General features: G+C 37.6%; 1 protein-coding gene across 1 annotated transcript in view; it reads right to left on the reverse strand.

The window, feature by feature from the left end:
• The window catches only part of LOC124096544 (cytochrome P450 2C18), a 38,000-nt gene extending 22,981 nt beyond the window's left edge, over positions 1-15,019 (reverse strand). The window contains exons 1-4 of the mRNA XM_046450490.2: positions 14,809-15,019; positions 8,612-8,774; positions 8,302-8,451; positions 4,348-4,508 (exon numbers count right to left, since the gene is read on the reverse strand). Coding sequence (XP_046306446.1) covers positions 4,348-4,508; positions 8,302-8,451; positions 8,612-8,774; positions 14,809-14,976 — 642 coding nt within the window. The 5' untranslated portion in view covers positions 14,977-15,019. The remainder of the gene's footprint in view (positions 1-4,347; positions 4,509-8,301; positions 8,452-8,611; positions 8,775-14,808) is intronic.

Consider the following 15,019-nt stretch of genomic DNA (forward strand, 5'->3'; position numbering starts at 1 on the left):
GGCATAACTTATAAAAATAGAGAAAGCAATCATGAAATTCATCTGAAAAAATAAGAGACCCAGAATAGCCAAAGCAATCCTTAGCAAGAAGAATGAAGCTGGTGGCATTACTATTCCTAATAGTAACTAAAATAGCATGGTAATGGCACCAAAATAGACCTGTAGACCAATGGTACAGAATAGAAAAAACAGAGTCTAACCCACATAACTTCAGTTATCTTATATTAGACAAAGGCATCGAAAACATACAATGAAGAAAAGATAGCCTCTTCAACAAATGTCGCTGAAAATCCACATGTAACAAAATGAAATTAAACCTCTCTAACCATGCACAAAACTCTAAGTGAATCAAGAACCTAAAAATTAAACCAGAGACCTTGCACCTAAAGGAAGAAAAAGTAGGCTCAAATCTCCATCATATTGGTTTAGGCCCCAACTTTCTTAATAAAACTCCTGTAGCACAAGAATAAAAACCAAGAATCAATAAATGGGAATTGATTCAAACTAAAAAGCTTCTTCTCAGCAAAAGAAACAATCAGTGAGGTGAATAGAGAGCCTATAGAATGGGAACAAATCTTTATCACAAGCACATCAAATAGAGCACTAATCTCTAGGATATATAAAGCACTCAAAATCCTTAACACCATTAAAAAAATAACCCAATCAATAAATGGGCCAAGAAACTGAACATACACTTCTTGAAAGAGGATATACAGTCAATTAACAAACACATGAAAACATGTTCAATATCTCTAGCAATTAGAGAAATGCACATCAAAACTACTCTAAGATTTCATCTCACTCCAGTCAGAATGGCAGCTATCAAGAATACAAATAAGTGTTGGCAAGGATGTGGAGAAAAAGGCACACTCATATATTGCTGATGGGACTGCAAATTGGTGCAGCCAATATGGAGAGCAGTATGGAGATTCCTTGGAAAACTAGGAATGGAACCACCATTTGACCCAGCTATCCCTCTCCTTGGTTTACACCTAAAGGACTTAAAAACAGCATACTATAGGAACAAAGCCATATGAATGTTTGTAGCAACACAATTCACAGTAGCTAAATTATGGAACCAACCTAGATGCCCTTCAGTAGATGAATGAATAGGGAAACTTTGGTATAAACACACAGTGGAACATTACTCAGCATTAAAAGAGAATAAAATCATGGCATTTGCAGGTAAATGGATGAAGTTGGAGAATATAATGCTATTAAAGCAAGCCAATCCCAAAAAACTAAAGGCCAAATGTTTTCTTTGATATGAGAATGCTGACTCATAATGGCGATGGAGCAGGTAGCATGGGAGGAATGGAGGAACTTTAGATAGGGCAAAGAGGAGGGAGAGAAAGGGAGGAGGCAAGGGGGTAGAAATGAGTTAGACATAATTACCCTAAGTACATGTATAAGACACAAATGGTCTGAAAATATTCTGTGTACAATCAGTTTCTTGAAAAATTGTGCTCTATATGTGTAATATGAAATAAATTGCATTCTGCCATCATGTATAACAAATCAGAATAAATTTTTAAAAAATAAGTTTACATATTCTCCCCCATTTTAAACCAATTTTTTCCTACAATCTGGCCATAGAGATTGGCATGAATTACCACGATTGATGTGTTGTAGATGAGAACAGAGCTTAAGGGAGTTGGGGTAACCGGAGAAAGAATAAAATGCAGGGTAATTATGAATTGTGCTCAGTAGGGTAGAGGGAAGAGAACAGGAGGAGGAAAAGGGGAAGTGGTGGGGACTGAATTAGACCATATTATTTTCCATGGTTTATAATTATTGTTCTCAGCTTTTCCTTATGTGAAGCAGCCTCATATATAGAGTACTTACTATAAAATAGGAAAGATATTGAAAATACAATGAAATGCATTTGGGCATTCTATAGATGAAGGAACTGTGCATAAGAGTAGTTAGGAGGTTTCTAAAGATCTCACAATTGACTTTTATAAAGAATGCAGAACCTCTCAGCTAGGCAGAGGTAAATCTGTTTGTACAGGGTCGTACACCCTGAAATGCAATTATTTAGTTCACCTAACACTACTACCTTGTCAGGGGGATGCCATATGAAGCACTGTTGTGGTTTAGGAGAGGTGTCCCCCAAGAGCTCATACATGAGAAAATTCAACAGGGTTTAGAAGTGAAAATATTTATAAGAGCCTTAATGTAATCAGTGTATTCGTTCACTGATAGGGATCAACTTGGTGGTAACTCTAGGCAGGTTGTGGATGGAGGAGCTGGGTCACTGCGGGAGGGTCTTTGGTGTATGTATTTTGTCCAATGTCCTGAGCTGCTTTTCTCGTCCACACCCTTCTGCCATTATGTTCTGCTCACCTCAAGCCCCAAAGAATGGAACCAGTCATCTATGGACTGAGACGTCTAAAATCGTGAGCTCCAAAGAAACTTCCATCTCTAAATTGTTCTTTTCAGGGCTTTTGGTCACTGGTGTGAAAAAGCTGACAAAAAAAGAATCAAAAAATCTCTACCCAGTTCAGTTTCCTTACAGCATTTATGCTCCTATTCGCCCTCATTAATATCCTTAAATGAAGATATTGTATGTGTGTGTGTGTGTGTGTCTGCAATTGATTTTTTTATCAGTTCTTTTTAGTTAAACATGACGTTAGTATTCATTTTGACAAACTTATAAAATCGTGGAATAAAATTTATTCTATTCCATCTGCAGCACTTCTACTCCTCACTTCCTCCCCCACTGTTCCCTTTCCTCTACTATTCTGATCTTTCTACTGTTTACATATAGTTTCTTTTAGATTAGTGTCTTGTATGTGTACATGATGGTGAGATTCAGCGTGGTATATTTATATTGCATTTATAGGAATGTTAGGACAGATTCATCTCATCATCTTTCACTATCCCTTCCATCCTCCCTTCCTTTCATTCTCTTTTGTCTATTCCACTGATCTTTCTTCTATTCTTTTTTATCTTCCTCTCCTTATTTTGGATTAGCCTCTGTATATCAGAGAAAACGTTTATCCTTTGGTTCTGTGGGACGGGCTTATTTCACTTAGTTTGATATTCTCCAGATCCATTCATTTACCAGAAAGTACCATAATGACATTCTTCTTTATGCTCAGTAATGTTCCACTGTTTATATACACCACATTTTCTTTAATCATGTATCTGTTGAAGGGCACCTGGGTTGTCTCCACAGATTAGCTATTGTGAATTGTGCTGTAATAAACATTGAAGTGGCTGCATCACTGTAATACGCTGATTTAAAATCCTTTGGAGGTATATATGGAGGGGTGAGATAATTGGGTCAAATGGTTGTTCCATTCATAGTTTTCTGAGTAATCTCTATACTGCTTTCCAGAGTAATTGCACCAATTTCCAGTCCCATCAACGATGTGTGAATATACATTTCCCCCACATCCTCACCAACATTTATTGTTATTTGTATTCTTGATCATTGCCATTCTGCCTGCAATGAGATGAAATCTCACTGTAGTTTAAATTTGCCTTTCTCTTAATGCTAGAGATGTTAAACATTTTTCCATATATTTGTTGACCATTCATATTTCTTTCTTTCAGAAGTGTCTGTTTAGTTCCTTTGCCATTTATTGATTGGGTTATTTGGTATTTTGGTGTTAATTTTTATAAGTTCTTTGTATATCCTGGATATCAATGCCTTATCTAAAGAGCAGATGGCAAAGATTTTTATTTTCTTATTTGCACTTTAGGAGTCTTGTTAATAAAGTCAGTTCCTGAACTAACATGTTGAAGTGTGAGCCAACATCTTCTTCTAGCAGGTGCATTTTCTGGTCTAATTCCTAGGTCTTTGATCCACTTTGAGTTGAGTTTTGTGCAAGGTGAGCTATAGGGATTCAATTTCATTCCACCACATATAGATTTCTAGTTTTCCTGACACCATTTGTTAAAAAGGCATTTTTTTTTCCTCCAACATATGTTTTTTGAAAACTTTGTCAAATATCAGATAACTGTATTTCTGCCAATTAAAGTAATGAAATTTCTAAGTGGTGATTGGAGTGCAGCCCTTGTGAGTGATGAGTCCTCCACTGGGGCCTGATAACCTTAATCCTGCTCAAATGCAGTTACCAAAGTCCTTTATAAAGATTAGGCTTTGGGGGATACTGGGAAACGAACTGGCCAGAGAGCCAGTGGTCTTGCCTGTCATCTCTACATGTGGGCATTTATTTTCCTGTGTATAAACTAAAAGACTCAGACATACTTTCCTGATACTCTGGGTCAGACTGTTGTATCTAGACTCACTTTACTGCTTGGAGCACTAGAAATTTTAACTTGTCAGAATAAAGATCATATAATTTCTCAAGAAAAGGAGGTGGGATTTTGTCTTACCTGGATCCATGGGGAACTCAGAATCTGCACATTTTCATTTACTTTCCTCATAAACTTTAGAAAATGCTGATCTTTATAATTAAAGCGATTATTGAAAATAATGGAGCAGATCACATTGCAGGGAGCACAGCCCAGGAGAAAAGTAGGATCACAGGGTGAGGCTGAAGAAGTGGAAACATTAAAAATTAATATTAAAGTATACATACAAATGTATTTCTCTTTGAAATAACAGGGAAAGGTAATTGTAGAAAAGCTAATCAATATCTGTCTATGAATTCCTTTGATATGAAAAATATTCACCACGCTAAAAATCATTCACTTTTACCTTAAACTCGAATTGACTTTTACCTGGTAGCCAGTTTAATAATGGTTTTCCTAATGCTCCAATCAATTCCACTGCCTTTTTAAGCCATCCTAACCCAAAGTGACACTTAGAAAACATTTTAAAAGATCACTTAAAAACACTTGTTTATTCAATTTCAGTGCAGAATCATATTTGTCATCAAACCTGTAGATAATTCGGAATTATATAAAAAGGAAAAGAAGTTAGGGACATTGATTTTATATCACTGAAAGATTCATGTGTAAAAACTGCAGAGTTAAAGACTAATAGATAGTAACTGTACAAATTTGTATATTTGTGGGAAAAATGGATATAAGCAGAAAACCTTCATATTTTAAGAAGAAGAAAGGCAAACATACATAAACAATTTCTCAATAAAGGTGAGAAATTTTTATTTTAAAGTAAATTCAAGGTGACACAAAGGTTAAATTTATAAATGTAATCTGTTTATTTCTTCATTAGAAAGAGCGTAAGAGAGAAACACTAAAAGAAAATTTGCCACTTTAGGAAATATAGCCCATCATCTTTAAATGCCTCAAAATTTAATCTATTTGGCAATACTGCCCCCCTGTGAACTTCTGGAACATTTCTCTGAATCATATAGCCACCAGCATAATATATTTTAGTAAATTTGAATGCTGGACATCACTTTAGTCAATGCTGCAATTTTATAGGTAAAGAAATTAACATATGACAAGATTTTCATTTTTTTTAGGAATCTATAAAAATGAAATGACAATTAGGTGATCAGTACATATCATTTGTTAAGAAAAAAAAGTATCCAAACTCACAACTATATTTTTAGTTACAGTTTACTTGATAAAACAGGTAAGTTTTAGGGATGGGGTTGTGGCTGAGTAGTAGAGCACTTGCCTAGCACATGTGAGGCACTGGGTTCGATCCTCAGCAACACAAAGAGGTAAATTAAATAAAGTTATTGTGTCCATCTACAACTAAAAATATCCCCCCCAAAAAAACAGGTAAATTTTATGTTTAATTAATTTACTTGATAAAAAAAATTAACCAAGGAAGCAAAAGACATCTACAATGATAATTACAAAACACTGATGAAAGTAATTGAAGATGATACCAAAAAATGAAGACGCCTCCCATGCTCAGAAACTGGAAGATTAACATTGTTAAAAGGGTCATGCTATCCAAATCAATTTGCAGGCTTAATTCAATTCCCATGAGATAATACCAAAGATATTCTTCACAGAACTAGAAAAAAACATACCTAAAATCCATGTAGAAGTACAAAAAGAAAAATCTAAATAGGTCAAGACAATGTTGAGCAAAGGGGAAAAGCTGGAGGCAGAAGGATTCCTGATTTCAAGCCAAACTACAGAGCCACAGTAAGCAAAAGAGCATGGCACTGGCATAAAAACAGACAAAAAGAACAATGGGAGAGAATGGAGATCTTGGGGCGATGGGGGATGTAGGAGCGGGGAACCAAGCATCCACAGTCCACTGATTCTCAACAAAGTTCCAAAACTTATGGTGGAGAAAAAAGAGCCTCTTCAATAAATGGAGCATGAAGAAGATTCCAACTTGACCCTCATTTCTCACCTGTACAAAATTCAACTCAAAATGGCTCAGAGACCTTCCTGTAAGAACTGAATCCCTAAATGAACTAGATGAAAACATAGGGGAAACACCTCAAGATGGATACAAGTTATGGTTTTTTTCTATAAGGCCCTAAAAGCAAAAACAGGCAAGTAGATTACTTCAAAATGAAAAGCTCATACACAACAGTCAATAGAGTGAAGAGATAGTCTACAGAATGAGAGATAATATTTGCCACTTGTGTCAAAAAGGATTAAAATCTACAATACCTAAGGAACAAAAAACAACAAATCCTAAGTAATACAGTTAAAAATGGGCAAATGATCTTAATAGGCACTTCTCAAAAGAAGAAATAAAACTGAGCAATAAATATATTTTTAAATGCCATTTTAATGAACCATTAGGCAAATGTAAATCAAAACTACCATAAGGAATTATTTTGCCACAATTAGAATGGCTGTTGTCAAAACACAAAAACAAAAATAAGAAACCCAAATTACCACCACCAACAACAACAAATAACAAATTTTGGAGAGGTATGCAGAAGAAGGACACCCTATGCCTCTTGGTGGGAATGTACATTAGGACACTCATGCTAAGGAAAACAGGATACAATTTTCTCAAAAATAAAGACATCTTCCATATGATTCAGGTGTCCTGCTTCTGATACCCAGATGAAAGAAATGAAATCAATATACAACATAGATTCCTGCAATGTTCAGGATAACTATGACACTATTCATAATAATTAAGATATCATATTAAATCATGTGCTTATCCACAGAATAGTGGATAAAGATGCTCTGTTACATACACAATGTATTTATATCGATCATAAAGAAGAATGAAATCTTGACATTTTAATGCAAGAGAGACAGAAGAGGTCAGAAACATTAAAGTATTGCAAGGTCTCTCTCATGTGTGGAAGCTAAAATGAATGTGAACCTGAAGGTAAAATTGCGATTACTGCAAATGGGGAACAGTGTGCACTGGCAGTGAGGAGGATACAGAGATGGAGAGGATGGCTTTTAACTGTACATGCTGTACGCTTGTGTATGAGTACCATAGGGACCTCATTAATATGGACTGATTAAATGTCAGTAAAAGATACAATAGGATAATTTAGAAATAAACAAATGAAAAACTGATGCAAAGAAAGCATAGAGCATTGGGTAAAAGCAAAGCTTTCGAGTTCTCTTCTCCTCCACCAGGCTCTGTAAATATTCTAGGGTTCTAAGCTCTCATAACAAACGTTTACATTATCTATGGAGTTAGAGGGTAATTAGGGAAGCCAGGGAGTTTCTAGGTGTGTGTCATTCATTGGTAACGTCTGATTCTTAGTCTTTCCCTTTTTTTTTTTTTTTTTTTTTTTGTTAATTTGGAAGACAAGTTTTAAAACAGAGCAATCTGGATGCAAGATGAAAATCAAAGACACTGAAAAAAAACATCTTGGGTCAGTAGAGATAAGTGATTCCCATAAGAATATTTGACACTTTCCAGGAGATATGCAAATCAATGAAAAACCATAGATTAGTATAGTTACTAGGTACTGTCCTGGGAAGAAACCTTGAGAGAAGACAGATAACAAAAGTGACTGGACAACCCCAGTCCAATTAAGTGAAAGTACACATCACTTGCTTCAGCTCTGCAGAGTCCAAGGTGGATATTTCCATGGTGTCCAGTAGACAATGGTGAAGGCCATGGAGTGGGAAACTCACAAATGTGCCACGGGGAAACCCTGCTCTTTAACTCTTGAAGAAAAAGGAACTCTACACCTTGTGTCTTCATGATGCAATGATTTGAAAACAGAAATAAAACTTGTCAGCATAGGATTATATTATCTTTTACACCCACCATGCATACCCAGTCATGCCTGTGATTGGGCAGCACAGATACACAAACTTTGGCTCTCTGCTTTGAATCATACCTCCTCCATATAAGGACTAAAAGGACCCATAATTAAAGATCTGGCTGTTGCTGAAATGCAGTCACTAGACACAGAAAAGAGCAGTCTGTTAAGGACAATGATATAATGAATCACTCACACTCGGTTTTCCTCAACTCCTCCATAAGGCAACGAGCTTCCTCTTGAACTCGGTTCTCAATGCTCTTCTTCCCCATCCCAAAATTCCGCAGAGTCATGACTGAGAAGCGCCTCATCACTTTCCATCTGCTTCCAGTACTAAAAATGATTCCTAAATGAGGGAGAGCAGAATCTAGGAGGATATCCCAGGCAACGTACTGAAAGTTGATGAGTGAGCCACAGAGATGGTCAAGCTCAATCTGGCTTTCTCTTTTTCATTCTTCTCCTCCCCATGACCATTGCTCACCCACCTCACATACATGCACACTTACCAAGTCCTTTAGTAACTCTATCACCCACAGGGAAACTGCCTCTTCCAGAAAATACTTCCCCATGATCAATCAGGGCTTCCTTCACAGCTTCATATCCATGCAACACCACAGTGGGTCTCAAACCCAAATACACAGTGAACACAGGGCCATAGACTTTTGACAACTAGAAATAGAAAAGAAAATGCAAACATTAGCTGAAGAACATCAGCATTTGAACTACATGTTTGGGATGATTCAGACTGTTACAGATTATTCTTATATTTGTTATACTTTATTGTGCCATATTTGTTATACTTTATTGTGCCACAAGAATCTTCAAATATTTCTGAATTTTGTTCACAAATATGATGTCAACTATGGCTGTCATTATGGATGGTCTATGATCTGCCATGCCTGACTCAGACAATTGATATCTACACTATAATTAATCTTCACATCAATGCATTTAGGGAAATTATGTGTCCTATTTTACATGAAAGGAAATTAAGTCAGACATTTGCAGTGCACCATAACTAATAAACTTAAGACTCAAATTTGAATCTTGTTCAATTTCTGAAGTTTGAACAATTCGTCAGTCCCCATTGCTTATCCACTTTGGCACCAAAATGCAGCTGATTTCTTCTGGGTCATTAGCAGTGCTTGTATTATAGAGATTTTGATTGAGTAAGCCCATGATAATTATGTATTGGAAGTCTATATTTTAAAAAGTGCCCCCAGATGATCTTAACACTCATAGGTTGAGGCCACAGGTATCACTAACACAGCAAGAGAGTGAGTACCAGGGAGGCAGCATCAGGCCATCCAGCATAGCAATTTCTCTCACCCAGCAGCAATTCATAGAGTACAGACTGCAGCTTTGTGCAAAATGCACAAGGATTCTGTTGCTATCCAGTGGACCATGATTGCTTAATTCATTCCTTCTTTCCCTTATGCTATTTCTCAACCCATGGTTTTCTTTTTATTAATGGCTTTATTGGGGGTACCATTGAAAAATAAAAGGTATGTATATTTAGAGTGTAAAATGTGGTATTTTGATTTATATAGACCTTGCAAATTGATCACCACAGCCAAGTTAATTAATATATGTATCAGCTAAGTGTTAACATTTTCATATGTGTGTGATGAAAACACATTAGTAAACTTCAGGTATAAAATGCATTATTATTTACTATAGTCACCACTATGTGAATAAGCCTTAGGTCTCCAGTGCTTATTCACATAGTAACTGAAGGTTTGTGAAGCCAGATTTAGACAGGCAGTCAGTTTAAACAGGTCAGATCAAGGAGACCAATTTGAGTGAGTCCAGGAGGTTGGAGACTGTCCCCTGAGAGACTGAAATGGCTTCAGAGTCTTTCCAACACCCTATCAAAGATAACCTGCCTCTGCTCCAATCTGTTGCTAGGGTAACCTCTCCCAAGAACTTTCACTCCCTATAGGGGGGAGTCATAGAGTTGTTAATTAATGTGTCCTGGGCTGCTCCATCCAGTCCTTCCCTGTCCATCTACTTCTCACCTTTTGCCATCCCACTGAGCATCCCCCCCCCCCCCCCCCCCGCCCCCGCCTAGTCACATACACAAGAAGGAGAGATAAGGGGAAGAGAGCCGGAGAACAAAGGAAGCCCAGGACATATAAAAAGGCAAAACACCCCTCACTTCTTGGGAGACCAGGATACCAGCTATGGCCCCCTTCTCCCTCCCAGAAGAAGTCTGTTACTTCTTTTTAAATAAACCCTGCTTTATGTGCTTGCCTCTAATGTTATACTTCAACATATGGGGGAGCAGAACTGGTCACCGATAACCGGCAGTATCATTTGTACCCTTGAACAAACATCTCGCCTTTTCTCTCACATCCCAGCCCCCAATAACCACCATTCTACACTTACTCTGAGTTTTAGGTGCATACTTTGTTTTCTAAGACTCCACATGTAAGTGAAATCATGTAATGAAGATCTTTCTGTGTGGCTACTTCCCTCCTCATAAAGTTCTTCAGGTTCATTCCATGTTGGGGTAAGTAGCACCACTTCCACTACAGGAATTTACAATTTGTCAGCACTCCTCAGTGGATCCTACACTACACTAGAAGAATGGACGCTGAGAGCTACTACCACAAATGAGCTCCTAGCCACATTGTCTGGCAGTTGGATAAGTGAGGAATGCAAAGATGTTTGGGTTAACAATGCCCAAACCTTGACTCTGATGCCCTTGTCCAGTGTCCAGTGAGAGCAACTGAACCAAAGTCACTCATGTGAAGTTGGGGTGACACAAAATACCATGCAGACACGGAATACCTTTTTATAAGCTTCAGGATGGCTTACCCAGCTCCTGGCCTCAGGGTCCCACAGAGGGGCAAGAGAAAGTCACGAGAGGCTGAAGAGAGAGAGAGAGACAGAGACAGAGAGAGAGAGAGAGAGAGAGAGCTATTCTGGAGCTGGTTTTTCTTGGGGGACACTGTTTCTTAGAACATTCTATCCAAAAAAAGGTAAGGGGTAGGATTACAAAGGAATAGGTAAGTGTAACTCAACCCCACCCACCGGGTAATACCTACTCCTAGGGCCAGGCCTCATTATCTGAACGGACATAAAGCCCAAGTTATTGCAGGAAGCAATAATTGTTTGGTATCTCTTACTCAGGACTTAAGGGCATGTATTTCCAGAGTAGCTCCTGACACTTGACCCCTGGGTTACAAAGCAAAAAATAAATATAAAAAATAAAAATCCATCCCTACCAACAATTTAGACCCTCAGTGGAAAAAGGCCTTTTACTTCTCATTAATATTTTCCCTTTTTGCCCCTCCATGTTCACCCCATTTAAAATATATTGTTTGTTTTATGTTTTAAAATTCAAGAACTCAAAAAAACTTAATAACCCAATCAGCAAATGAGCAAAAAACTGACTGGCTACTTCACAGAAGAAATACGAATGCTCAACAAATATATGAAAAAATGTTCAACAGCTCCAGCAATTAGAGAAATGCAGATTAAAACTATACTGATATTCCATTTCTCTCCAGTCAGAATGGCAAATAATTAGAATACAAGTAACAATAAATGTTGGTGAGGATGTGGAGGAAAAGGTTCACTCTTACATTGCTGGTGATACTACAAATTGGTGCATCCACTCTGGAAAGAAGTTTTCTTTAGAAAACCTGGAATGGAACCACCATTTAACTCAGTTATCACACTCCTCAGTTTATCCCCAAAGCACTTAAAATCAGCATACTACATTGACACAGCCATATCAATACGTAGAGCAGCTCAACTCACAATAGTTAACCTATGGAACCAACCTAGGTGTCCTTCAACAGATCACTGAGTAAACAAACTGTGGTTTATATACACAATGATTCAAATATTACTCAGTCATAAAGATAAACGACATTGTGGCATTTGCCAGTAAATGGATGGAACTAAAAAATATCATGCTATGTGATATTTCACAAAGGCCGAATGTTCTCTCTGATATGTGGATGCTAACCCACAACAAGGAAGGGTAGAGAGAGGAAGTATAGAAGTTCGATGGATTGGACAAAGGGGAATGAAGGGAAGGGAGGATGGATGGGAATAGAAAGGAGAGTAGAATGAACCAGACATAACTTTCCTTCGCTCATAAACGAATACACAACCCATGTAGCTCTACATAAAGTATAACCTCAAGAATGGGATCCAAGTCCAAATACACTCTACTCTCATGTATATTTAAAATAACAAATAAAAAACTTTAATTTTTTTTTTTTTTTTTTGGAAATATCATTTGTTGGGCCCATGAGTTGAAACTCTCAGGGTTCAGCACACTGAATCCGGAAGTTGTGATTAGCACACTAACCACACTCAGCCCCATCACCATGGAAACCTGGCCTCCCTCAGGTGCACTCAGGTGCACAACATGTCCTTTTCCTTCTGCTTTTCTGCCAGTGACCTATTAGCCCATTAGTCACTGCTTGTAAGCACTGCTAGCTTACTGGATCATTATGACCCTCACATAAATTCGCCCAGGAACAGGCTATGCACAAAAGCTTGCCTATGCAATAATAAAGTGGATCAAGTTATCTGAAACTGTTCCCCAGAGGTCTCTCCTTGACTCCACAGCCACACCTTCCTCAGCTCTTTGATGAGCTACGGCTGGACCAACTGAGCCCACAATCATTTTATTGTATTTTATTATTTTTTACTTCTTTCCATTGTGCAAGATTTCTGTGTGTGTTTGTGTGTGCATGTGTGTGTACTCACTGCAAGAATAGGTTCAATATTTGTATATATTCATATCAGTTTGCTTTCACCTGCCCCTGTTTATTATTTACCACTGGTTTCACACAGGAGGGATGTATGCATCCATGGTTTTGAATTGTTTTGCTCTCACATTTGCTTGTTTGCTGTACCTTGGTTTTTAGCCCTCTTGATGGCCCTTCTTCGCTCTCTTCTCCCAATAACACTCAAATTTTCCTGTTCCTCTTCCTCTTTCATTTGTAAACAACTTACGGTTAATTTTTTATTTCTCTTTCTTTAGAGTCTACATTTGTGATCTATCTTCTGCCTCTCCTGCCTTCACTCTTGAAAACATTTTAAACATTCTCCTCCCTCTCTATCCTATTTTCTCTTCACATGAGAAAATGTAATTTCATTAAGTATATAATTATACGTTTTATGCCATTTGTCCCTCATTCATGTTCTTATGATTATTAACACAACGGACAAAGTAGTAGACCTCTGCTGTGTAATAGTGATCTCATTCACATTTTTCTTTTTATTTTTGATCCCATCATTTCTCTGTAGGTGGTGATTAGTTTTACCAATGTCAAAATAGGTGCTGGACATTTGTCTCAAGGCTGTACATCTGTTGATAACAATAGTGCTGCTCCTGGCTCACCACCTCCTCTAAGTGGGATCAGAAAGTGAGTGGGTCACTTCAGCTTCACAGAGTAGACATCCTGCTCCCAAGCCACACATACAACTCAGCTGAGTAACAAAGAATCTCACCCCACACGTGTTCTAGCCCCACCTCAGCATCAACATTACTTCAACATATAGAATTAAGGAAACGAAACGTCAAACCTACAACCAGGCCCCCAGGAGGATCAACCAGACAGCAAGATCAGGTCACACCCCTGGACCTACTCATATATCAAAAACAGAGACAGGTCCCAAAACAAAGGAGGTAACTACACCCCAAAGGTGTACATGTTCCCATAGGTGATAATGTCCATTTCATTTCACAATCTTCCCCGCCACATACAAACACCCTCCCTTCCTCTCCCTCCCATCTGCTCAATCCAAAATTCCTCCCTTCTTCTCTTGCCTGCCCCCACCATTATGGATCAGCATCCACTTATCAGAGAAAACATTTGGCCTTTGGTTATTCTGGGATTGGCTTACTTTACTTAGCATGCTATTCTCCAACTCTATTTACCCATAAATGCCATCATTTTATTCTTCTTTAAGGCCGGGTAACATTCCATTTTGTACACTCAGAGAAATGAAAAGTTGGGCTCTATTTGTGTAAAAACTAAAATTAAATTAATTTTTAAAAAGCATATATGTATAAAAGAGAAAGGGGAAGCTATCTCCACTGAAGTGCAAGTCCAAAACCTCTGACAACTTGATGAAACAGACAAAATATCTTCTTCCCAAATTTACAATCCCCCTCCAAAGGGTTCCACAGATAAGAAAGTGTGTGAAATTCTAGAGAATAATGATACAAAACTGATTATTAAAATGTTTAGTAAACTAGAGGAAGACCTAAGGAATGAATTAAGAGAGAAAACTAAGGGGTTGAAAGACCATTTCAATAAAGAAATAGAGATATTGAAAAGAAGCTAGTCAGAACTCCTGGAAATGAGAGACACGCTTAAATGAATAAAAATTCACTCAAAAGCATCATGAACAAATTAAAATGTGCAGAAAATAGAAAATCACAGCAAATGACTATGAAACAATGAAGGGCAAGGGTTCTTCAGACTTTTGACATTAATAGTGCCTTCCAAATATTAAATGTAAGCATTTCTTTTAACCCTGATGCATTGTTTCATTACACTGCCTCTATCAGTGAAAAATATAAAAACAATGGAAACATTAATACCCAAAGAGAGTATTTTCTGCACAACAATCTCTTTTAATAATTTGCCTTGTGCATATATTTAATTAAAAATTAAGCATTAATTTATTTATCCTTTACAAGCCACTGGAGAAGCATCAACATACTTACATTGGTTAAGGATTTGTTGATGTTTTTAGTATCTATCTGCAGGATATTCCCAAGAATTGGGAGAGGCATGGGTCCTGGTGGCAGTTTCCCTCTCCCAGACCTCTGTCTCCATAATGAGAGGAGAAGCAAACAGGAGAGACACAGCACCAAGGCTACAACTGGATCCATTGAAGCCTTGTCCTTTTACTGAGACAGCTATGAGCTTACAATC

The sequence above is a fragment of the Marmota monax genome, unplaced genomic scaffold (assembly GCF_021218885.2).
Source record: "Marmota monax isolate L192 unplaced genomic scaffold, Marmota_monax_Labrador192_F-V1.1 WCK01_AAM20220418_F8-fsc00004, whole genome shotgun sequence".
In the NCBI taxonomy this organism is placed as follows: domain Eukaryota; kingdom Metazoa; phylum Chordata; class Mammalia; order Rodentia; family Sciuridae; genus Marmota; species Marmota monax.